This window comes from Hippoglossus hippoglossus, chromosome 22, assembly GCF_009819705.1.
Source record: "Hippoglossus hippoglossus isolate fHipHip1 chromosome 22, fHipHip1.pri, whole genome shotgun sequence".
In the NCBI taxonomy this organism is placed as follows: Eukaryota; Metazoa; Chordata; class Actinopteri; order Pleuronectiformes; family Pleuronectidae; genus Hippoglossus; species Hippoglossus hippoglossus.
The window spans coordinates 15820715-15845713 of record NC_047172.1 but is presented as its reverse complement, the minus strand read 5'-3'; the positions used below and the strand labels follow the sequence as shown (position 1 = coordinate 15845713).

The window sequence follows — 24999 nt, the reverse complement described above, 5'->3', positions numbered from 1 at the left end:
AAGGCAGCTGGGACTTTTCTGTCAGGGCTCCCACTCTGAGGACATTTGTCTGTCAAACTCCTTATCCTCTTTTAAATCTCTCTTTAAGACACATTTTTATAGGAGGGATTTCTCCAAGTTCTGATCTTACCATCTATTTTCATCATTTTATAATCATTTTACTGGTTTCTCATCTATGACACTTTTTATTTCTGCATCTGTGCTCTAATGCTTTGTGATTTTCAAATTGCTTTTTAACGTTTTCCTATTGTCTGCCCTATTTCTAACTAGTAAAGCACCTTGTAACTGTGTTTTAAAAGGTGCCGTATAATAAAAAATATTATTGTTATTAATGGAAAAATATTATGAAATAAACAATATTAATAACAAAATGTCATACAGGGCATTTTCACAAAAAATAAACAAGTCTAAAATGGAGTGGTTTGAGGCGGGATTTGAAGTTGGGGACAAAGTCATTGTCAAAGATGAAGAGAGTTCCAGAAACGAGGGGCTGCATAGCTAAAGGCTCTAGACCCCATAGAGAATAAGTGGACAGAAGGAAGATCGGAGAGTACGGGTAGGTATGTATGTAAGAAGAAGGTCTGAGAGGTGCAGGAGCTATGGAGAGCCTCAAGGTAAGAAGGAGGATCCTGTACTCAATGTGATGTTTGATAGGGAGTCAGTGTAGTTGGAGGACAGGGCTGATGTGTTCTATGGAAATGGTTCTGGTGATGAACCGGGCCACTGCATTCTGGACTACTTGGATGGAATCAGTTGATGAGAGTAACAATGCTGGTGAAGGATAAATGAAGTAGGTGATAGACATGTGACTAACTAGAACAGCAACTATATTTGTCATCTGCAATCTTTAAATACAGTCATGTAAAACAGTCACATTCACCAACAACGTACAAGGCTGACAAGAAAAATGAAGTCAAACTACAACGAGAAAAAGGCTCCAGTTTTTAAAGTACACAGATGAGCAGTGAAGTGATAAAACCGTAGAAGCCTCATGGAGATTCTGCGTGAAATGACTGAGTGCATGTCTTCAGTGCAGCCGTGTAGCACAGGTCAGGCTCCATTCAGACTCACTCTTTATCAAAAATTGTCCAGAGTCACTAGATGTTTCCTCCTGATCTGAAACCTGGCATCTAAGCTAATATTGTTGAGAATGTGCAGATTTCATCTCTCAGTTCTGTTTGATTTTAAGGATACTTTTTTACCTCTGACAAGGAGGTTTTGTTTTCACCCCTGTTGGCTTGCTTGTTTGATCGTCTCGGAAAGAATAACACATTTTGTTTAAATGTAAAAATGTAAGCATTATGATTTAAAGAGCAAAGTATCTGCCAAAATATCATCGATACAGCCCAGTTATGTTGAAATGAATTCCTTCATTACAATCAGACAAGCTATAAGTTAATTGTACACTCGTGCTTTTATGAAAACCGTCCTTCCTTTGTTTAAGTAACATTTGTTCTGCCATTGTTTGTTTTGAAATGAAAATAATAGAACTGCAGATTCATTTTCCATACCTTTGTTTGCGGTTGGATGGATTTCATCAGTTTCATTTTCCTCAGCAGTCCAGTAGAGATGACATGACTATCTGTCACTGCCCTTTGGTCAGATTGTACCACAGTATCGTTTCTGAGGAAACCTTCATGAAGTGAATAAATACCAGTCCAGCTTGAGGCTGCTCACAACAGAGGAAAAACACAGCAGAGAGGAGAGCAAAGAAAAACCATGGACCCTGGTGAGTACCACTCTTCCTCTGACTATACTGAAGCATTCTTTTAGAAATAAACACTTATATGTAGCATCATGTTTCACCTTATTAATAAAAGCATGTAATACAAGTCTGTAAAGCTTAGCTGTAATAAGATGCAATTTTATTCTTGTGTTTCAGTGACAAGTGCAGCAGTTGGAGCAGGTAAGACATTAATAGACATGCAATAACAATAATCATGATAAAAACAATAACAATAGCAAAAATCACAATAACAACAATAATGAAGGCTTCATATCTGTTTTGTTCAGCAGGGGCTCAGGGTAGCACCCCTAAAGTTCTGGGGGCCGCAGGTTTCACCTCAGGTGGAATTGCAGCAGGCTCCACGGCTGCTAAAATGATGTCGGCTTCTGCAGTGGCTAGCGGAGGTAGAGTGGGAGCAGGAAGTCTGGTGTCTGCTTGTCAATCAAAAGGTAAAGAGTAGATGGTTCATTTTGGTTTGAATTGTGTCCTTGGGAGGAACTTTTATATCTTAAGTGTTTCTTGCACTGTTTTCACCTTTTCTAATCCACTTAACATCTGTGATAGTATTGGTATTGCTTTCTATGTAGCTTGATAAAATGTACTGATCATCCAATGTGTGTGTGTCACTGTAGGTGCGTCTGGTGCGTCAAAGGGCAAAAAGTGAAGCTGCCAATGATGGAGCAGCTGGGGGTGGTTGGAAAGCCTCTTTTTCTGAATAATCAACAATTGGTTATCCTGTTAATGTAATGAAGCAAGTGATGAAGCAGCATGTTTATGTTCTGAAATGTTTGGAAAGTTGTCTGGTTTCCAGTTACCTGACATGATGTGTCATTGTTTGAACCTTATATCTCTGGCAATAAAAGCCACCGAGTTAAAACACATTTGAAAGAGTTGACTGGTTCATTGTCCTTTTTAGTTGAAGTATCTATTTACCTACCAGTGTATCATAACACTGTTGTGATTTATAAACATGAATATGTACTGTAATATTGTATTTATGCACTTGTGTACAATAACTTTAATATATTTGTTAAAGGTCCAGTGTGTAAGATCTAGGTGAAAGGGATCTACTGGCAAAAACTGAATATAAAGTGATCCTATTGATGTTCTCACCAGTGTGTTTCATCTAAATTGTACCAATTGTTGTTTTCTTTACCCCCGAATGAGGAGGTGTCTTCAGTGCAGCCGTGCAGCACAGGTCAGGCTCCATTCAGACTCACTCTTTATCAAAAATGGTCCAGAGTCACTAGTTGTTTCCTCCTGATCTGAAACCTGGCATCCAAGCTAATATTGTTGAGAATGTGCAGATTTCATTTCTCAGTTCTGTTTGATTTTAAGGATACTTTTTTATCTCTGACAAGGAGGTTTTGTTTTCACCCCTGTTGGCTTGTTTGTTTGATCGTCTGGGAAAGAATAACACATTTTGTTTAAATGTAAAAATCTAAGCATTATGATTTATAGAGCAAAGTATCTGCCAAAGTATCATCTATACAGCCCAGTTATGTTTAAATAATTCCTTCATTACAATCAGACAAGCTATAAGTTAATTGTACACTGGTGCTTTTATGAAAAACGTCCTTCCTTTGTTTAAGTAACATTTGTTCTGCCATTGTTTGTTTTGAAATGAAAATAATAGAACTGCAGATTCATTGTCCATACTTTTGTTTCCAGTTGGATGGATTTCATCAGTTTCATTTTCCTCAGCAGTCCAGTAGAGACATCCCCCTAGTGTTCAGATTGTACCACAGTTTCGTTTCTGAGGAAACCTTCATGAAGTGAATAAATACCAGTCCAGCTCGAGGCTGCTCACAACAGAGGAAAAACCATGGACCGTGGTGAGTACCACTCTTCCTCTGATTATACTGAAACGTTCTTTTAGAAAATCCACACCTATATGTAGCATCATGTTTCACTTTATTCATAAATGCATGTAATACAAATCTGTAAAGCTTAGCTGTAATAAGTGTTGTGCCATAATGCATCAAACGTGATATCATAAAATGGTGTGCCTTTCGGCATTCAATAAATTTGGTTATCAAGATAAAAATATTAAATATTAATATTTTATTATTAATATTAAATAATAACTTTAATTGATTAAAGTTACCTCGGGGCAACACCCTTCAAAGGAAGGGAAAAGATAGCCAATTTATTGATTAAGTCTCATAAAGGTTCTAACTTCAAATTTGGAACTCTGATTAACAATTAAATTAATAACTATAACCAAAATTACCATATAGATAGTTAGCTAAGTTGAAAGATATGGGGTTCTTGACAGTGTAGAGGTTGGCGAAATTCACTTATGCAACATTAATGGAAAAACATTTGTGAAAGAAAAACATTTATTATGAATATAATAAAGTATAAAAACACACATTACTAACGGTCTAATTGCTAAACAAAGATAGGTATGTGTGTGTGTCTGTGTGAGTCAGCGTGCTTTCAAGATGGTGGCTGGCCAAAGAGATAACACCCTTCCCCCACCTATTGGAATGTTTACAACCTGTAGAGATAATGAGGTGAAGAGTTATGCGTGTGTCTGTGTGTGTGCCAAATTAGAGGAAGTTACTAGATTGGAATGCAACGAAAGACTGTGAAGAGCATAACAGACTAACATTACTTTCTCAATAACTTGTACCCAAAATATCACAACACCACAAATCAAACTTATAAACCTCACACAGAATCGAATAAACAGTCTTGCTTAGCCTAGTATAATTATTAAGCCCAGTTGTGTTACCAGTCCGTGGAAAGGGGAAAAAGGAAGTTGCTGTGCAGTTCGCAGTTTTGTGTCGTCTTGCTGGTCTCGGTTGAGCGGTGTAGCTCAGTTGCTGGCTGAAGTTTGCAAGCAGGACATCGAGTCGCTGCTAGGACGTTGGTAGAGCTTGGAGGGCGAGGAGGTTTCCTTGGTGAGATGAGCTGGAAGCTGCACCTTTGTGCTCCTCTCGAAGAGTTGGATGGGAAGAGAAGATGTGAGCTGGAGAAGAGGCTCCACAGCCTTCCCTCCTGTGGAAGGATTGTAGGAAGAGGCAGGAACTGGCTCGACAGCCTTCTCTCCTTGGAGGGAGTGTAGAAAGAGAGCTCGAGAAGCTGGAGAACCTAGCTTATATTGGCCCGGTGACCTCACAGGTCATGGGGTCCAGAGTGACCAATGGGAGTTGAAACCTGTGTCCCTGGGGGGGGTTTCCACCCCTCTGTGTGAAGTTGATGCCCTCTGGGACATTGAGTTCCTTGCTCTGGTTTTTAATGGCCCCTGGGAGACGGAGTCCTGGAGGGACATGCTGCTTCAGGCTTTGATGGCACATGTAGGCCGAAGTGTGGTTTCACACAAAACCATGGCCCAACATAAGATACAATTTTATTCTTGTGTTTCAGTGACAAGGGCAGCAGTTGGAGCAGGTAAGAAATTAATAGACATGAAATAACAATAATCATGATAAAAACAATAACAATAGCAAAAATCACAATAACAACAATAATGAAGGCTTCATATCTGTTGTGTTCAGCAGGGGCTCAGGGTAGCACCCCTAAAGCTCTGGGGGCCGCAGGTTTCACCTCAGGTGGAATTGCAGCAGGCTCCACGGCTGCTAAAATGATGTCGGCTTCTGCAGTGGCTAGCGGAGGTAGAGTGGGAGCCGGAAGTCTGGTGTCTGCTTGTCAATCAAAAGGTAAACAGTACATGGTTCATTTTGGTTTGAACTGTGTCCTTGGGTGGAACTTTTATATCTTAAGTGTTTCTTGCACTGTTTTCACCTTTTCTAATCCACTTAACATCTGTGATAGTATTGGTATTGCTTTCTATGTAGCTTGATAAAATGTACTGATCACTCAATGTGTGTGTGTCACTGTAGGTGCGGCTGGTGCATCAAAGGGCAAAAAGTGAAGCTGCCAATGATGGAGCAGCTGGGGGGTGGTTGGAAAGCCTCTTTTTCTGAATAATCAACAATTGGTTATCCTGTTAATCTAATGAAGCAAGTGATGAAGCAGCATGTTTATGTTCTGAAATGTTTGGAAAGTTGTCTGGTTTGCAGTTACCTGACATGATGTTTCATTGTTTGAATCTTACATCTCTGAAAATAAAAGCAACCGAGTTAAAACACATTTGAAAGAGTTGACTGGTTCATTGTCCTTTTTAGTTGAAGTATCTATTTACCTACCAGTGTATCATAACACTGTTGTGATTTATAAACATGAATATATACTGTAATATTGTATTTAGGCACTTGTGTACAATAACTTTAATATATTTGTTCAAGGTCCAGTGTGTAAGATCTAGGTGAAAGGGATCTACTGGCAGAAACTGAATATAAAGTGATCCTATTGATGTTCTCAACAGTGTGTTTCATCTAAATTGTACCAATTGATGTTTTCTTTACCCCCGAATGAGCCTTTTATATTTACATCGGGAGTGGGTCCTCTTTACATGTTTTTCACAGTAGCCCAGACTGTACAAACTAAACACCTTTAGAGTTTCCATCACAACTGAAGGCTACCACAGGTTCTCTTTCATGTTTGGATGAGGATGGTGATGTGAGGGGTATTCAGCTGCAACATGAAACTTCACCACTAGATGTCCCTAATACTACACACTGAACTGTAAATATTTATTGGAGGTGCCACAACCTCCAGGGCCAAAACCTTCTTTTCTTCAGTGACACAGGCACAATGTTCACCATGATCACCATCTATCAGGCTAATGTCTACTTCTGTTTTCCTGAGAACCATTGTGCCCTATGTGTGCAGTATTTACTGTTGGTGGTCTACACTGGTCTCACTGGTCTTACAAGGCAAAATCACATCACCCCGATCCTTTCTTCTCTTCATTGGCTCCCTGTCCGTTTTAGAATTGATTTTAAGATTTTACTGATCACTTTTAAAGCACACCAGGGTCTGGCCCCAAGCTACATCGCAGAATTTATGACCCCTTATGTGCCTTCACACAGCCTTAGATCTTCAGGTGGAACCCCGGTTGCTGTTCCAAACAAAAGGTGACCCTGCTTTTGCCATCAGTGCCCCTCAGCTTTGGAACGACCTGAGGAGATAAGGCTTGCAGAGTCAGGGACTTCTTTTAAATCACTTCTTAAAACCCATTTTTATAGACTTGCTTTCATGTGATACTGTGATTTTATCGTTTTCTTTTCACCTTTTATTTTACGTATTCACTTATTTGAATGTCCTTTTATTGCTTTTACGTGTTCAAGTTTATATTTACCTTTCTTGCTTTGTTGTCAAAGCACTTTGTAAAGTCTGTTTTTAAAAAGTGCTATATAAATAAAGTTTATTTTTATATTATTATAGGTGGAGATGGCAATGGGAGACAATTTAAATACCAAATTGGGGAGTTGCTGTTCTAGTTAGTCATTGTTCCTTTCATCAGCTGACCACACCCAATCAGACATCATAATGCATGAGAATTAAATTCTCTCACATTATAATATTTATTAGTGGTGCACCGATGTATCGGCCGTATATCGGTAGCGGCCGATATTCGCCTCGTTTACTGCTATCGGCGTATCGGTAATAAACTTGACTTTCACCGATAACATTGGCCGATATTCATTGGTATGTTTTCTGCAGCCTGCCAATCTGGCATCCAGATTATGGTACACTGACGCCGGGTTTACACCGGGCGCTGAAGCGCCGCGCCGCGCAGCGCAGCGCCAAGGAAAGCCAGGCGCCTCCCATCCACCCCCCTGTTAAACCTTTGTGCGGTTCACATGGGCTGCGATGCGCCACGCCGCGCCAGCGCCCTTCACCGATGGTTTCGGCGTGCGAGCGAGCGTATCGCGCCAGGAAACAGACTGAAAAATGATTTTAAACGATATAAATGACATATTTGATATGATATAAATGATCAAATATGCATCCCATACTTTGTATTCCCCTTCTGTTGTCCTGGAGTTTTAATTTTCCCAATTTTCCCAATCACATAATTAAATGTCCCCCTCTGCCCATCCACTACAGCCACACAAGCAGTCATATAGATAAAAAGAGAGAGGGGGGGGGCTAAAGGCTTGCTTGGAGAATACGTCATTTACCCCCGACACCCGACATTGAACGGGTTACATACAACAACAAGCGGAGAATCACGGGCTGACCGACGCGGAGAAATGCGGGTCCAGTGTGAACAGCCAGGCGGCTGCGCGCTTGAGAATAACGCTGCGCGGAGCGGGGCGGCGCTTCAGCGCCCGGTGTAAACCCGGCGTTACACACCAAGAAGGCCACATGCAAGTAATAAACAAATATCGGTATCGGTATCGGCTATCGGCTAGATTGTTGTTTTAAATATCGGTATCGGTATCGGCCAAGAATTTCCATATCGGTGCATCCCTAATATTTATCATTGGCAATCTTAAAATACATTCATGTAAAACAGTCACATTCACCAACAACGTACAAGGCTGACAAGAAAAATGAAGTCAAACTACAATGAGAAAAAGGCTCCAGTTTTTAAAGTACACAGATGAGCAGTGAAGTGATAAAACCGTAGAAGCCTCATGGAGATTCTGCTTGAAATGACTGAGTGCATGTCTTCAGTTCAGCCATGTAGCACAGGTCAGGCTTCATTCAGACTCGCTCTTTATTAAAAATGGTCCATAGTCACTAGATGTTTCCTCCTGATCTGAAACCTGGCATCCAAGCTAATATTGTTGAGAAAATGCAGATTTCATCTCTCAGTTCTGTTTGATTTTAAGGATACTTTTTTACCTCTGACAAGGAGGTTTTGTTTTCACCCCTGTTGGCTTGCTTGTTTGATTGTCTGGGAAAGAATAAGACATTTTGTTTAAATGTAAAAATCTAAGCATTATGATTTATAGAGCAAAGTATCTGCCAAAGTATCATCGATACAGACCAGTTATGTTTAAATAATTCTCTCATTACAATCAGACAAGCTATAAGTTAATTGTACACTGGTGCTTTTATGAAAAACGTCCTTCCTTTGTTTAAGTAACATTTGTTCTGCCATGTTTGTTTTGAAATGAAAATAATAGAACTGCAGATTCATTGTCCATACCTTTGTTTCCAGTTGGATGGATTTCATCAGTTTCATTTTCCTCAGCAGTCCAGTACAGACGCCCCCTAGTGTTCAGATTGTACCACAGTTTCGTTTCTGAGGAAACCTTCATGAAGTGAATAAATACCAGTCCAGCTCGAGGCTGCTCACAACAGAGGAAAAACCATGGACCGTGGTGAGTACCACTCTTCCTCTGACTATACTGAAACGTTCTTTTAGAAAATCCACACCTATATGTAGCATCATGTTTCACTTTATTAATAAAAGCATGTAATACAAATCTGTAAAGCTTAGCTGTAATAAGATACAATTTTATTCTTGTGTTTCAGTGACAAGGGCAGCAGTTGGAGCAGGTAAGAAATTAATAGACATGAAATAACAATAATCATGATAAAAACAATAACAATAGCAAAAATCACAATAACAACAATAATGAAGGCTTCATATCTGTTGTGTTCAGCAGGGGCTCAGGGTAGCACCCCTAAAGTTCTGGGGGCCGCAGGTTTCACCTCAGGTGGAATTGCAGCAGGCTCCACGGCTGCTAAAATGATGTCGGCTTCTGCAGTGGCTAGCGGAGGTAGAGTGGGAGCAGGAAGTCTGGTGTCTGCTTGTCAATCAAAAGGTAAACAGTACATGGTTCATTTTGGTTTGAACTGTGTCCTTGGGTGGAACTTTTATATCTTAAGTGTTTCTTGCACTGTTTTCACCTTTTCTAATCCACTTAACATCTGTGATAGTATTGGTATTGCTTTCTATGTAGCTTGATAAAATGTACTGATCATCCAATGTGTGTGTGTCACTGTAGGTGCGTCTGGTGCGTCAAAGGGCAAAAAGTGAAGCTGCCAATGATGGAGCAGCTGGGGGGTGGTTGGAAAGCCTCTTTTTCTGAATAATCAACAATTGGTTATCCTGTTAATGTAATGAAGCAAGTGATGAAGCAGCATGTTTATGTTCTGAAATGTTTGGAAAGTTGTCTGGTGTGCAGTTACCTGACATGATGTTTCATTGTTTGAATCTTACATCTCTGAAAATAAAAGCAACCGAGTTAAAACACATTTGAAAGAGTTGACTGGTTCATTGTCCTTTTTAGTTGAAGTATCTATTTACCTACCAGTGTATCATAACACTGTTGTGATTTATAAACATGAATATGTACTGTAATATTGTATTTAAGCACTTGTGTACAATAACTTTAATATATTTGTTAAAGGTCCAGTGACAACTGAAGGCTTCCACAGGTTCTCTCTCATGTTTGGAGGAGGAGGGTGAGGTGAGGGGTATTCAGCTGCAATATGAAATTTCACCAATAGATGTCACTAAATTCCTTCAGGGCCAAAACATTCTTTTCTTCATTGACAAATAGAAAAGTTTGTCCTGACTGCAGTCACAACTAAACATTAAGACATTTCTTATATTTACTCCTGTTATCATTAGTTCAGATGTTTAATCAAAGGCCCTGCTCACCATTCCAAAGTCCCGGCTGAGGACCAAAGGCAGCTGGGTCTTTTCTGTCAGGGCCACTCTACATATTGTTGCATGGGGAAATAATTTGCAACTAAAAAATAAATACACTTTGCATAACTTAAGGAGCATAATTGGAAATTGCACATGGCTGATAACAATATTACTAAATATGTTAAAACTTTATTTTCTATGTGCACAAGAGGAAATAAAAAATAAATATTTTACTAATCTTAATTTGCAATCTTAAAATACATTCATATACATTGATGAAACAGGCCCATTTACCAACAACGTGCAAGGCTGACAAGAAAAATAACGTCAAAAAACTACGGGAAAAAGGCACCAGTTTTTTTTTAAATGTTAAAACACCCAGGTGAGCATTGAAGGGATAAAACTGTAGAAATTTTCCTAAAGATTCTGCATGAAATGACTGAGTGTAAGTCTTCAGTGCAGCTGTGTAGCATAGGTCACGCTCCATTCAGACTCACTCTTATAGATTTTCTTCTACATATCTGTTTAGTTCTCTTCGATGTTAAGGATTCTTTATTTCAATAGAGTTTGACTTTCAGATGATTATACTTAATGTGGGCAAATGTGGGTAAAAAATATGTTATATGAGTACATTAAATAATAAAAGAAGTCACCTGATGTTTCTTCCTGATCTGTAAACTAGAATCTAAGCAAATATTGTTGAGAATGTGCAGGTGTGCTTTAATGTGCCATTCTAGTTTCAATTGTTAAAAAAACATTCATAGAGCAATGAACGCAAAAATGAAATGTCCCCCTCAAGCTCCTTGTCTGTCACCACCGTGATGTCCAGGCTACTCTGAAGACGTCTCTTTGCCCATCACTCCTTTCTTGCTAAATCTCGTTAGCTTTCCCGTAGGGCACGTGGCATGCCACCGTCCCCATTTCCGCAGCCCCCGTCACATGAATCATTTGGTCATCAAAGAAAATATGTGGCCTGATCTTCTCCAGCATGGGGCCCTTGGGCGTCCCTGCCAGAAAGAGAGCCTCGTCGATCTCCAGGCCCCATGAGCTCAGTGTTTTTAGGACTCGGATACCGGAGCTGGCGGTACCGCGAGCCGTCACCAGGTATGTCCGGATGGGGCAGTCCATGCGCTGGCCCTTGCCATCAAATTTCTTCTGCAGTTTTCCTAAAGCCTCGAGGAAACCCTTCAGTGGCCCCTGCAGGAGGATGGAAGGAGGGAGTGCAGTTAGTCCACAGTTTCTACAGATGTCATATTCATATTTTATTGAATCTGTACTTAATATGGTTATATGTGGACATGGCATTCCTCTGCAATTGGCGATTAATAATAAATTACAGTTCAGATGTCTTAATTGCAGTTTTACATCCAAATTAAGATGTTATTAGCTCTGACACCTCGTTTCTTTTCTGTTGCACTTTGTCGTAGAGACGTCAACATGTTACCACAGAGATTTCGTCTGTGTGCATATTCGTGGCATAAAAAAGGGTCACAAGCACAGAACTGTCCTTAAATTGATGAACTACATTTCTATTAGCAGTGTTACAGTTGTCACTACGTCTTTACTGTACATGGTTCATAGGCTCGTTCTCGTGGGCCTTCTCATGTTCAAGGAACTTTGCCAGTCCACCGTCCCTGAAAACGCGCTCCGACTCATCAGAGAAGAGGACTCCATCACCGTCGAAGGCGACTCGCAGCTGAGTCTCCGACACTTCCGTCATCTTCTCCGGGGTGAACATGGTGGCTGCCGCTATACCTGGTTCATTCAGAGCATCACACACACATGGACACACATCCATAAATCGAACCTGTCGAATTTAGGTGCTGATGACAAAGACTACCTATTATTAGATTATCATTATCTATTATTAAAGCTTCTCAATGAGACATAGCTCCTTTTGTACCGACCTTCACCCAGAGCTTCTCGAACCTTGCCTGGGTCAGACGACAGGTACAGGTTGGTGTGGTAGGCCTTCAAGAAGCCCACGGGGCTGTTTCCCCCGGTCATACAGAAGCGCTCGATGACCAACTCTGCAGAGATAAGAATACAAAAAGCTCAGTGAACAGTTAATGCCGTTAAGAATGAAGTCGTCACCGAATGTTTCATTTTAAAATTTGCCTGTATTCGGATAGCGAGGAAAGTTACATAATATTAAATTAATTAAGATGAATAAGATATCAGTAATCTTCAAATCCTGAGATAGTAATGACAATAACGAAGAATCAAGGATTGAGGGCACAACTATTTTTGTATTCTGACTGTTGTAATATTAATTACTGACAGCGGAGGATGTGTGGCTATAGTAGGCAGAGCCAGGAAGAGAGAGAGTGAACCTGGAGGGACGTGAAAAGATGACGTGTCATGCAGATTTTTCTGCTTGGTCACTCCTTGGTCACTCAATCAGTGGATGCAGGGTGAGGAAAGATTAAACCCCTGTGAGGAACCATGAAGACTGCAGCTCCCCAACTCCCACCACTTATCCCTTGGGGACACATTGTTGTGTGTTGACCGTGAGACAGATCGAACCACCGGTAGTCACTGCTCATCCACAGAGATGAGAGCGACCCGTTGAACTAAGAGGCAGCCTGTTAACACATTAGGCACGCGTGCCAATAGTGGCACGCGGAGCCATAATCATTGGCACACAGGCGATTTCTTATTAAAGAAATGTCAAAGGTTTTACCGTCACAGTGGCTGATGTTAACACCTCCCAGCCACTAGGTGCCAGTAATGCGGCACAGGCTGGATACCAATCGCCATTAAATAAGAAGAAGAAGAAGCCTCCCAGCCGGCGCTGCTCGCATCCTCCCACATCAATCTCCGTGAAGTGCAGCCGTTCAGGTGTATTGGTGATGTCATGCCCGCTAGCTAAAAAAACTAAGGTACGGGCATTTCAGCCCTCATGGGCAGAAGACTGTGGTTCAATAATATAACTTAATATTAAAAAATGTTTGTTATGGCACACTAATTAAAAAGAAAATTTCACATTGGCACTTATTGTCAAAATGGTTGACAATAAATGGCTGAAATTCCCCAACCTGCAACCTGACCATATGCATAGTTTGCACTGTTACTATACTATGGCTTATGTGTTTGTTCTCATACTTTGTGCAGGGGAATGAAATTGTTTCATAAATATTGAATAAGTCATGTATTGATGTTGCAAAATGTTCACTTCATTGTCATCGTAGGGCTTTCCCTCAGTGAATGGACCTTACTTGGGTTTCATTACCTGACCTGAACTTGAGTCATGTGATACGAGGTAGTAACAGTTTAAAACTCTGTGATTAGACAGATCAGTATTAAAGGGCAACTTGTTTCGGTTTAAAACATCAACTGTTTGGCTATTAATATAGATAAGGAGGGATCATCCACTACAACAATCCATTAAGGAAATAATTTGGCGATGCAATTTGTTTTTCGTTTCAAGTATTATATGAGAAGACATTGGGCCCTTATTCACAAACAGTGCGTACGCACAGATCTGTGCTTAAACCGTGCTTATGAACATTTGACGCACAAATCTGTGATTCATCAGTTTGTTCTTACCTAAATTTGTTCGCCGAGTACGAACAAATTTAGTGCTTCTTCAGACCATGCATACGCATAAATGCTTCCACCTCCGACACAATTGTTTCAATTTCTGCTGTGAAATTCTTTTTCTGTCTTATAACTTCAACTTCTCTGTTCTTTGCAGCGCTCGCTTCATGAAAAACAGATGTCCTTATATGGAGAAATAGAGACGTTAGTGATTGAGGCCAGTGACTGTATAAAAAATGTGCTCAGTGCAGCCACATTACTGCCATATAACAGCCATGATACAGCCACACCACAGCCATATTACCTCCATACTAAAGCCATGAGCGAGCCACACTACAGCCATGATATTACAGCCCTACCTCAGCCATATTACAACTATGATACAGAAACACTATAGCTTACAGCCACAACATAGTTATATCAGAGCCATACTGCAGCCACAATACACCTATATTACAGCCATATTACCGCCACAGTACAGACATAATACATAATACAGCCACAGTACAGACATCTGGCACCCACAAAATAGCCCCGCTGAGTAGCCCTACTTTTTTAAATATATATTGGTAACTCACGGTGATGACTGATGGTATTGATGAGTCTCAGGCCAACGTCTGCATGGTTGTTGGTCATAAGCACAACATCAAACAGCTCCTCACTGTCAGGGTAAAGCTCCCTCAGTTGAGTGTTTACAGCCTCCAGAGCCTGGGAACACAACCAAACACAGATTAAAGTTTTATATATATATATATATATATATATATATATACACTCACCGGCCACTTTATTAGGTACACCTTGCTACTATCAGGTTGGACCCCCTTTTGCCTTCAGAACTGCCTTAATTCTTCGTAGCATAGATTCAACAAGGCGTGGCATTTAAACGATGCTCAATTGGTACTAAGGGCCCAAAGAGTGCCAAGAAAATATCCCCGACACCATTACACCTCCACCACCAGCCTGAACCGTTGATACAAGGCAGGATGGATCCATGCTTTCATGTTGTTTACGTCAAATTCTGACCCTACCATCTGAATGTCGCAGCTGAAATCGAGACTCATCAGACCAGGCAACATTTTCCCAATCGTCTATTGTCCAATTTTGGTGAGCCTGTGCGAATTGTAGCCTCAGTTTCCTGTTCTTAGCTGACAGGAGTGGCACCCAGTGTGGTCTTCTGCTGCTGTAGCCCATCTGCTTCAAGGTTCGACATGTTGTGCGTTCAGAGATGGTATTCTGCATACCTTGGTTGTAACGAGTGGTTATTTGAGTTACTGTTGCCTTTCTATCATCTCGAACCACTCTGCCCATTCTCCTCTGACCTCTGACATCAACATGGCATTTTCGTCCACACAACTGCCGCTCACTGGATAATTTCTCTTTTTCGGACCATTCTCTGTAGATGCTAGAGATGGTTGTGCGTGAAAATCCCAGTAGATCAGCAGTTTTTGAAATATTCAGACCAGCCCGTCTGGCACCAACAACCATGCCACGTTCAAAGTCACCTCAATCCCCTTTCTTCCTCATTCTGATGCTTGTTTTGAACTTCAGCAAGTCGTCTTCACCACGTCTAGATGCCTAAATGTATTGAGTTGCTGCAATGTAATTGGCTGATTAGCTATTTGTGTTAACAAGCAATTGAACAGGTGTGCCTAATAAAGTGGCCGGTGAGTATATATATATATATATATATATATATATATATACACATGTGTGTGTGTGTGTGTGTGTGTGTGTGTATGAATATATAATATATAAGAAGAAAAGAAAAGACTGTTTCACTGCAGAGAGGGTGGAGGTGTGTTAGAGTGGGTTCATGTTTAAAGCTTATTAGTCATCCACCGCCTACAGAGACACGACCCAGCACATAAAAGTGACACCAAGTAATCCCTCTGCATTGGGTTTGATATAGTGTGTGTGTGTGTGTGTGTGTGTGTGTGTGTGTGTGTGTGTGTGTGTGTGCTGGTGAGTGCTTGTGAATGTCTCTCCTCCTTGAATTCCACTCGTTGTCTCTGACCTTGACAAAGGAGAAGGCAGGTCCGGGGCTGAAAGGCTCTGTTTCATGCTCCCCTTGATACTTGATGTAACCCTCCATGCCTTGCTGTTCGTAGATCTGCTGCTCCTTCTCCATGTTGAAGAGGACTTGAGACGACACAGCGATGGTGATGGCGTTCTCCGGCTTGGGCTGGAGGATGACAGGTTAAAAAAAAGTTTAGTTTCATGCAGCCTTGCCTAACGCTTCACACACACACAGAGGATTGGATTTGAAAAGTTGATGTTTTGAAATTGGGTTCAGAGTTGTATCTTTTCCACCTGCACAGACAGTTCATTATTCACTCTCAGCAGCATAAGAATAATGAGGAAACTCTTGCTGATGTGCAGACTCTGACAGGCTCTTTCAGACAGGGATCATTTAATAAAGGCTTTATTGACAATGCCAAACTTGCTAACAAATGAGTGAGCTGAAGAGCAGTGACAGTGGTATGATATACTTTCCCCTGGAAGACATAGTGCAGGCCCACACCAGAACGGCTGACAGCAAATTCTAGTTTGTTGCCTGAACTCACATTTGACTGTTAATCAATTTAGTTTTAATCTAAATCCAAAGTGATGACAGAAAGTTTTTTAATTAATAACTTGTATTTCATGTGATGTGCATTGTTTTTGCTGTCAACACTTGTGAACACAGACGGGGAAACTCACAGAACCTAAATGGATGCTGCGTAAGGAGAGATACTCACTGGTATAGGTTTCCTGGTGGGGGTGGAGGGCTTCAAAATCATACTCTCATTTTCCATGGGGGCTCTGCTGCTGCTGCTGCTGCTGCCATTTCTGGTCCAATCCTGTCCACTGCCAGTCAGAGTTTGACTGTTTAAACTCATCGTACCTCTTCAGCTCACCCCTCTCTCTTCCTCAGGACCACACTAAGTCAGTGTGTGTCCCCGATGGCTCTCTTTCCTTGCCTCTCTCTCTTTGGTTGGAGTTCCCAACAAAGTCCTTACTCACTCCTACGCATTCACAATTTGATTCCTGTCCTGGTGCATCCAGGAAATCTACTCCATGAGTCTGACCGTATGGCTGCAGAGGCACTCGGCTAGATGCTCGAGAGCAGGAGTGAGATGTTGCAGGAAGTAAGAGAGATGGAGAGAGATTTAGGAAAATGCTGGATTCAAGCCATTCGCGTCCTGCCCCTTTCTTCTTAACCCTTTCAGAGACTGGTCCCCTGGAGCAGCAGCAGAGCATGTTAGTTAATGCATGTGACAGCAAGTTGTTGCACCCGTTGCCCAGAACAGAACAGAGCACGGATGCTTAAAATGCATTCTTCAGTTAAAAGAGAGGTGGAGCTTGATATCTCGGTGAACATATAAGAATCCCTTATCTTTGAAATCATACAGTGCTTTAATAGATCTTTTAAAGTCAATAGAATATCTATTATTTTGTTTAAGATGTTATAACAAAAATATATCATCCCATGTGGTTCATTACATTACATGTTCCTGCTCAGCAGTCTGGGAAATGAAGTCCGTCCTGGGTCATTTGCTTCCTCTTGTGCATCTAATGATTATTTCCTCTTGCCTCCTCCTTGTGAAAACCCCTGCAGGATGCTGCCGTAGATTGAAACACAAAGCAGCAGTCCCAGTTGCCAGGCAACGGCAAGGGAGTCAGAGGGGCTGGGACACCCGCATCCATTTTCTGATTGGTTGCAGGGACATCAGACTGCATATGTAGCCCTCCAATTATGGCATCAATCAGAGAAAGAGACAGGTGATGCAGGGCGATGAGATGAAAGTGTGTGTTCCACTTTGAAGAGCATAAATGCATTATTAATAATAATATTAGCTACGCATTTATGGCAACAAACAGGCAATTTATCAGCTACAGATGGTTTCTGGGATGACGAAGCTGAGCAGACGTCTTTGCAGGGAATTAAGGAACATGAGGATAAAAGAGACACAGTCTGACGGGAAATGCGCTGGAAACAATCGCATCCATTACGGCCATCGTCTTAATTCACTTCTCAGCATTACAGAGGCAGCAGATATTGATTGTTGACACCAGACAAGATTGTGTACATTATGTTCGAAAAATGCAAGCACAACTGGAGTTGAACAGGAATTTAAAATAGGTATAAAAAAATGTTTCTTTAAATAGTTCTTTGTGACATTTTATTTTGTTACCTATACATTGCAGGGCTGCAGGCACTCGGATCCAGACTGCAGTGTCAAAATACAAAACCACAGGGTTCAAGTGAACCTATCTAATGGTTCTAGAGGCAGCACACATTAAACCCAACATCACTTAGTGTTGCCCGACATCGAACAGACTAATAGTAATGTGTCCGGCTGTCTAGAACCATGCGTCAGTATTAATGAATACAATCTTTTTTACTCTCTTAAGTGATTATATTGTGTTTGAATTTATTGTGTGTAAGTATGTCCCAACAATGATGTAGGTACAGGCAGGTTATGTTTTCACCCCTGTCTGTTAGTACAGTATGTTTGTTTGTCTAGGAGCAACATTGTGCAAAACTACAGGGCGGATTACAACGAAACCTGGTGGAATGGGTGAGAGAAGAACCCATTCATTTTTGGTGCGGATCCAGATCAGGGGGCGGATCCAGGGACTTTATGTTAACATTACAAGATGGGGTGTTTCATTACATTTTTGTTCATTTCTCAGAGAATAATTAATGAATCTTGGTTAAAAAAAATCAGGAACATTGAGCGAACTGATATTTACAGTCCAGGAACAGTGTCAGGTACAATCTATGTGCAATAATTCGGTACCTATATATTCTAAATTATATATATATAAATACATATTCCACCTACCTCATGTATATAAAGTATCCTGTGGCAATCTTTCCATATTTATTCTAGCATCCCTGCACTCTGCCTCATTGCACTATTTCTCCATTTCACTGTCATTGTTGTTGTGTTTTATGTGCATATATGTATACTTTTGCATATATATTTATATTCATACTTGTACATAGTAGTTAAATCTTTATACTTGAACTTGTTCTGCTTTGTTGTTCTTCATTTGTCTATTTCTGTACGTTGAGAGCAACGGAAAAACTGGAGTCAAATTCCTTGTATGTATACATGGCCTATAGAGCTGATTCTGATTTAGTGTTTGTAATTTGGTGCAGAATCTGGATCCAGTGAATTTAAATAAGGTTTCATAAGGGGATTGTTGGGCCTTGGTATGTGCTCTCTTGTTACTTATACAAGATTGACCTTTCTCTCAACACACTTTAATTGAAGTATTTACTAGCAAATAACACAATTAGCTAATTCCCGTCTTACAACATTTTAAATAGAAAAATATAAATATTTATACCTCAAAATGAGAAATTAAACCGAATAGGCTTGATTAAGTAATGAAAGTATTGGTTGTTGCACATGCTTAAGAAATCTGTATTAGTATAACAGGCCTAAGTGAAGAAGAATAAGCAGATGATAATGAGACAGTGAATTCACAGAAGAGCTCCATCCTCTGTGTGTGTAGGATCCAGCTCCTCTTCTTTTCCCTCTCCAGCTCTGAGTCCTTTTGACAGTTTCACTCATTTTCAATGCAGGGAATATTTCATGGAACATTTAGCAGCTTGATTGAATTTAAGGGAACCATAACACATTTGATTTAGTTCTGAAAATCACCTCCTGTTTGAGTGGCTTCATTATTTCCGGTCTCTGTGTGTTGGAACTGAAAGCCGCGTCAGTCACCTCTTGTATTTCGAGCTCACAGCCACTAGAGCGTAGTAAAGGATAAGCAAACCTCCATATCCTGAGTGTTCCTGAATACCTCACAGCCTCCCCCATTGCTCAGGGGGCGTTGAAGACAAAGAGGATGTGGAAGAGAAACTCTGCTTGGAGAGGAAGTCCATCTGAAAACCTAAACACTGAATCTTTAGATACTTTAAAACTTGGAAGTGTTGCTGTCTTTACAGAAACGTTCAGCCTCTGTGTATTATTATGACTTGTGGTTTGAGTAGAATAATCCCAATAGCTTCAAAGTTTACCAGAGAATGACAGACATTCTGTTACATAAAAGACAGCTTGGTAAGATTTGATGATTTCAAGCTTATCGTTAGGGCTGGGGTAGAGAAAATACGAAGAGTTGTCTTTAAACGCAGCAGTAAAAACGCATATTAATTACAGTTTTCTAATCTGTTTCGTGAACGCAAATATAAAAAAATAAAGACTCCACACCCTGCTGTGTTTGTGGAACACCAATGATACATTCACCATTTGTGTTGGCAAGGCCCTGAGCCTGTGTGTGTGTGTGTGTGTGTGTGCGTGTGCGTGTGTGTGTGCGCCTTTGTGTTCCAGTCTCCAGCTCTGAGGGGGTTAACAGGACGTGGAGACAGTTGGGGCCGCACCCACTGAGCTGATTTGAATAACGCCGGCATTTGGCGCGAGGCTCAGAGCAGCCAGCCTTTCTTCACACCGGCTGTGACACCACTCCCCTCGACTAGCCTCCCCCTCCCTGTTGTACCCTGGACTGGCGGGAAATGCTAGAGAGGGAGGGAGAGAAAGAGACACAGAAACCGAGTGAAAAGAGGGAGAGAGAGGACTGCATGTGCTGGACTCAAGGAGCTTTTGTGCACCTATACTCTGCACCTGTAGTTGCCCTGCAAACGCATCCGATACAGAATGTACCTCTGAAAGAAAGAGAGCAGGAAGAAAGAAAGAAAGAAAGAAAGAAAGCCGGAAGACAGAAGCAACACCCCTCCTCCCTGGTTTTGGCGCGAGACGGATAGAGAGATAATGCTCTCTCTCAGTGCTAGACTGTGGGAGGAGACAAAAGCAGGCATGAGTGGAGCAGGCCAGAACAAAGACAGGGTAACAGCCTGGACTACCCCTCTACCCCTTATCAGGCCCCACCCCCACACCGCAACCAACACAGCCTGAAGCCTTGAAGCCAGGCAGATGACTATTATAACCTTAATCAGTCCTTCAAAGCAACCACTCAGCCATGTTCGCCACCACCAGGGTTCTTTGTTCTGACTGGGCCTCTGCTTGGTTTTGGTCAGAATTCTTCCTGATTTGCCCTGTAGGCCTAAAAAACTCACCTCCACACACACTAATCTTGTTATCGCACACAAGTAGAAGCAATCTCTTTCTTTTGTTGCTGAGATCAGGCCTGATGGTCGTTTACCTCCAAGGTAGAGGACGCAGGGTGAGGTCGTTCGCTGGGGTCGCATCGCAAACCGTTAGCAGCATCCACGCTGCACTCGAGTGACATAATTGGATTTGTTGTTATTGGCTTTTAGAGAGGCAACAGTCTGCAGTCACTCCAGCCCCATCAAATCTGTAGTGTAAGTGAGGAGGGGGGTGGCGGCAGCTGACTGAGCACGAGCGTGGAATTTACCCGTCAGAGGGAAAGAAAGAGGGGAGCAGTGGTTCCTCTCACTTCCTGCCTCCAGTGGGGTTCAACACAAAAACAGGAAGCTGGTGCTGCCCATGTGTTTCCTAGGCCTCATCACAGCCTCTCTGTCGCTCACACACACACACAGGCCGACAGTGGGGAAGAGGAAAGCAGGGTACTGATTATTACATAAGCTCCCCAGGCCCAGGCGACAACAGCAGTCACATTCAGACGTGGGGCTGAAAAGAAGGAATTGTTACCAAGCAGGACAAACAGAGGCATCTATACACTATACATTCTCCATCCATCCGATAGTTCTGTGTGTGTGTGTGTGTGTGTGTGTGTGTGTGCGTGTGTGCGCGTGTGTGCGTGTGCGTGTGCGCTCGTGTGCATGCATGTGTGTGTGGTCCAGGTATTACTCACGTTGTGGGGACCTAAATCTGATAATAGTCACATTATGGGGACTTGTTTTCCTTGTAGGGACAAAAATCAATCAACCATATCGTAAATCATTAAATTTTAAAGTGAAGACATGTTTAGGTTAGGTTAGGCTAGGTCTAGGTAGAGGATTAGGTTTGGGGTTGTGGTTGGGGTTGGTTTTAGGTTTAGATTTAGGTTTGGGAATGGGTTTAGGATAGTGTAAGTCAATGTACTGTCCAATGAAGTCAAGGAGACACGACTGTGTGTGTGTGTGTGTGTGTGTAACTCGGTCCTTCCATACAGTACAAGTAAGGATCTTCTTTCTGTAAAGCTCTTTAAAAAACATATTGCATTCCAATAAGTGCCGACTTCAATACTCAATACTAAAGTGAAGGATCCTATACAGCAGAAAAATCTCATGTCAGCCAAATTATCGTAAAATACAGACAGCCAATGTCACTTTAGTCTGAATGACAAACAAGTTACGTGTGACCCCCCTCCCCCCTAGAAAATTATTTTGTTGAAGTTTTAGACAAAAGAAGAAAAAACAAGATAAAATCTAAGATCGACTGAAATTGCCCTTCTTCATCTTGATTGAATACAGGTATTGTATTGTATTGTGTTGTCGTTGGAGCGGTTGTTTTTTCAGAGTCTTGTTTGTTTCGAGTTGTGTTGGAGTTGTGTTGAAGCTCTTGTCCTCACACATTCAGTGTTTCACTTCCTGAGATCAATGAAGTACTTGCACTTTTGATGATTTGTTCTACAACATTCTAGAACTCTATTCTGTGTGTAACTAATTAGTTTGTTTATGCGTGTGTCTACATGTTAATATACTAAATAATTAATAATAATAAACAGTGTTTAGATAACTTGTCCAAAGTGAGTAGTTGTGTGTCTGTCAGGTGTATAATTTGTATGTGTGGGTGTGTGCGTGAGTCTCTGCATTTTAGCATTTCAATGTGTATAGATGCAAATCAACTCTCACACTACAGTAATTGGTCAATAAAGTGGCTTTTGATGTGTTGTGTGTGTGTGTGTGTGGGGGGGGTGCTGATTAGTGAAGGCCTGACTGATGGTGAGACAGAGTAGGGGGGGGGTTACAATGTTATAATGGTGGTGGTGGGCAACAACTATGAGGGCCGCAGGGGGTTAAAGGGGATAAGGGGGAGGGGTAAAGCTCCTCTCTGAGTAGCATTGGGGGGTCAGGGGGAGGAGGGGGTTGTGGTGATGGCATTCAATGGGGCTGAATTCAAAAGATGCAGCAAGTGTCCCACCAACTTCAACTGAAGCAACCTTACACCGCGGAGCCAAACAATGGAACATCTGCTGGCTGACAAAGCTGGCAGCTCTCTGAGTGAGCAAGCACAAGAGGCTCCGGTTTAAGCTGCTGCTCTGTGGAGCCCCCCCCCCCCAAAAAAAAAAACAGTAGCAACAAGTTTGAACATTTATCTAAGCTCAGAGATACCTGGCATCAGATCACTTCCTTTGAAATATTATGTCACTTTATTTTAAAAGCACAAAAAAAGTTTTTTCAATGTGCTTTCAAATGTAAGGAATGTGATTCTATTGCAATGCAATTTGGGAAGAAGATGAAATCTTTGTCAGATATGGGCATTCACTAATATCCTGTTACATATTATTATATCACAAAGTTAAGCAATATTTTTAAAAAATGTATATAATGAGAGACATTATTATCTTTTCAAGGTTGTGTGTTTGTGTCCCATTGAAGAATTACTATTCCAACTGTCTCTTTAGCTCTGTTTTGGTCTCCACCAATTCCTGAGGAAAACATCCAGCTCTGAATGATTCACTATTACCACCAGCTAGGAGCTAACTTTGTCTGTCTGCTGTTCAGTGCTGCCTATTGTATTTACCTTTCGGCGAAGAGGTTATGTTTGCCTGTTTGATTGTTTGATTTTAAGCAAGATTGCACAAAAACTACATGACAGATTATCATGAAACTTGGTGGGAGGATGTTGTTTGTGTCAGGGAGGAATTCATTTAATTTTGGTGTGAATCCAGATCAGGGGGTGGATCTGGGATTTTTTTCCCCCACTTTCTGTAATTACCTCCATCAAGGTGGTTAGATTTTCACCCCTGTCTGTTTGCTTGTTCAGCAGATTTACGCAAAAACTACAGAACCAATTTCCATCAAACTTTATGAGTGTGTGCTATTTGGTGTAGCTTGATTGATATTTAAGAAAGTGGATAATGAATCATCTGTACGACCAGGTTTCATGCTCATATCCCTGGTACCAAACAAAAAAAACAAGACAAGAGAATAACTGAACTAGTGTGCATCTTAACATACTTACTGTACGCATACTGTCAACTTTAATGACTCACTCACAAGCCACCTGACCCTCTCTCAACCATTCTGTCCATGTGTGTTGGGGGGGGGGGGGGGGGGGGGGGGGGGTTGCCAGGGTGAGGGTAACACAGCAGTTGTCGCTGTTGAGGCCCTTCTCCCCTTCTCTCTCCTCCTGCTTATCCATTAACCAGCACCATGGTTACATCACCACAGCTAAAGCTCCCTCATGCATCTCCAGTGGCCACAGCACAGGCACAGATTACTCATGTTTGTCTCCATATGTCTGAATACAGAATATACCTGGTTTTATTCTAGTCCGCCTGTTTTATTATCATCGTCTCATGTTTGTTTACACTCTGACTGCTTGACCGTCCATCCTCAGCGTGATTGTGTCATACAGTAAGCCCCGGTCAGAGAGTTTAGCGCGAGTCGCTGACAGCTCATGCCGTGCGTTGGTTTGAAGACCTTATGATGGGTTCATTATAATCGGAGCCGTGGTGTGTCTGGGCCCAGATGGCAGCGGTGTTTACACTAACAGGATTAGGATTAGCTCCAGATTAGACAGTCGAGTTGAAAGGCCTGCTCTGCTGACACGACACGGCCGCCTGGCCCCGTGCTAACCCTCCCGAATTTATCTCAGATACTACTAACCTACAACAGTCAAGAGAGCCGATGTGGGCCAAGGAGGGTAAAGGAAGAGACAACGCAAAAATAAAAAGCGTCCTTTGTGCTGTGCTGGAAAACAGGTGCAACTCGTGATGCCTCTCGTGTGTTTGTTTGGATTTTGAAGGATGGGCCGATTTTGTTGGAGCAGCTGAGGTTTGAAAGCAAAACACTGCGTTGACACCACACCAGTCAGCTGGGGCCAGATATATCCAGAGACAGAGGAACATATACAGCCTGTTCCAATTGAATCATCACTGTTATGTAACACTGGCCTTAGGATAGGGAGGGTGAGCAAAACAGAGAGGGAGAGAGACAGAGCTCAGAAGACTGACCTAGATCAGCAAATGGTGGAGATAAGTACCTGAGGGGAGGGCAGGAGCCTGCAGACTGATTCTGGGGGGGGGGGGGGGGGGGGCAGACATGGGAAAGACAGGAAAACAGAGAGTAAAAGACTGATTTCTTGCATGCCAGCATATTCATTTCCTTTTTTTT

The 24999-nt window shown here is 41.7% G+C and overlaps 2 protein-coding genes and 2 long non-coding RNA genes across 7 annotated transcripts; 3 read left to right on the top strand and 1 right to left on the bottom strand.

Annotated features, from left to right (window-relative positions):
* The first annotated feature begins 1682 nt into the window (after nucleotides 1-1682).
* Nucleotides 1683-2496, top strand: LOC117755557 (interferon alpha-inducible protein 27-like protein 2). Its single transcript, XM_034575445.1, has 4 exons — nucleotides 1683-1729; nucleotides 1883-1906; nucleotides 2014-2175; nucleotides 2359-2496. The coding sequence occupies exons 1-4, from the start codon at nucleotides 1720-1722 to the stop codon at nucleotides 2388-2390; spliced, it is 228 nt and encodes a 75-aa protein (XP_034431336.1). The 5' UTR covers nucleotides 1683-1719; the 3' UTR covers nucleotides 2391-2496.
* Nucleotides 2497-5071: 2575 nt separating this feature from the next.
* Nucleotides 5072-5827, top strand: LOC117755559. The gene is made up of 3 exons (XR_004612616.1): nucleotides 5072-5125; nucleotides 5233-5394; nucleotides 5578-5827. It is a non-coding gene; the product is annotated as an uncharacterized LOC117755559 (long non-coding RNA).
* A 3223-nt stretch (nucleotides 5828-9050) lies between these two features.
* LOC117755560 lies at nucleotides 9051-24674 on the top strand. Of its 2 annotated transcripts, XR_004612618.1 has the most exons (4): nucleotides 9051-9094; nucleotides 9202-9363; nucleotides 9547-9785; nucleotides 24661-24674. It is a non-coding gene; the product is annotated as an uncharacterized LOC117755560 (long non-coding RNA). The 2 variants fall into 2 exon arrangements; XR_004612617.1 differs by lacking the exon at nucleotides 24661-24674 and having other exon boundaries at nucleotides 9054-9094; nucleotides 9547-9799.
* LOC117755551 (cytosolic 5'-nucleotidase 1A-like) lies at nucleotides 10379-16789 on the bottom strand. 3 transcript variants are annotated; one of them, XM_034575438.1, is made up of 7 exons: nucleotides 16478-16789; nucleotides 15869-15921; nucleotides 15754-15832; nucleotides 14315-14444; nucleotides 12104-12226; nucleotides 11767-11951; nucleotides 10379-11393 (listed from the first exon to the last, which is right to left on the bottom strand). In XM_034575438.1, the coding sequence occupies exons 1-7, from the start codon at nucleotides 16616-16618 to the stop codon at nucleotides 11067-11069; spliced, it is 1038 nt and encodes a 345-aa protein (XP_034431329.1). In that variant the 5' UTR covers nucleotides 16619-16789; the 3' UTR covers nucleotides 10379-11066. The 3 variants fall into 3 exon arrangements, with proteins under 3 accessions (XP_034431329.1, XP_034431327.1, XP_034431328.1); XM_034575436.1 differs by having other exon boundaries at nucleotides 15754-15921; XM_034575437.1 differs by having other exon boundaries at nucleotides 10380-11393; nucleotides 15754-15915.
* Nucleotides 24675-24999: the final 325 nt, after the last annotated feature.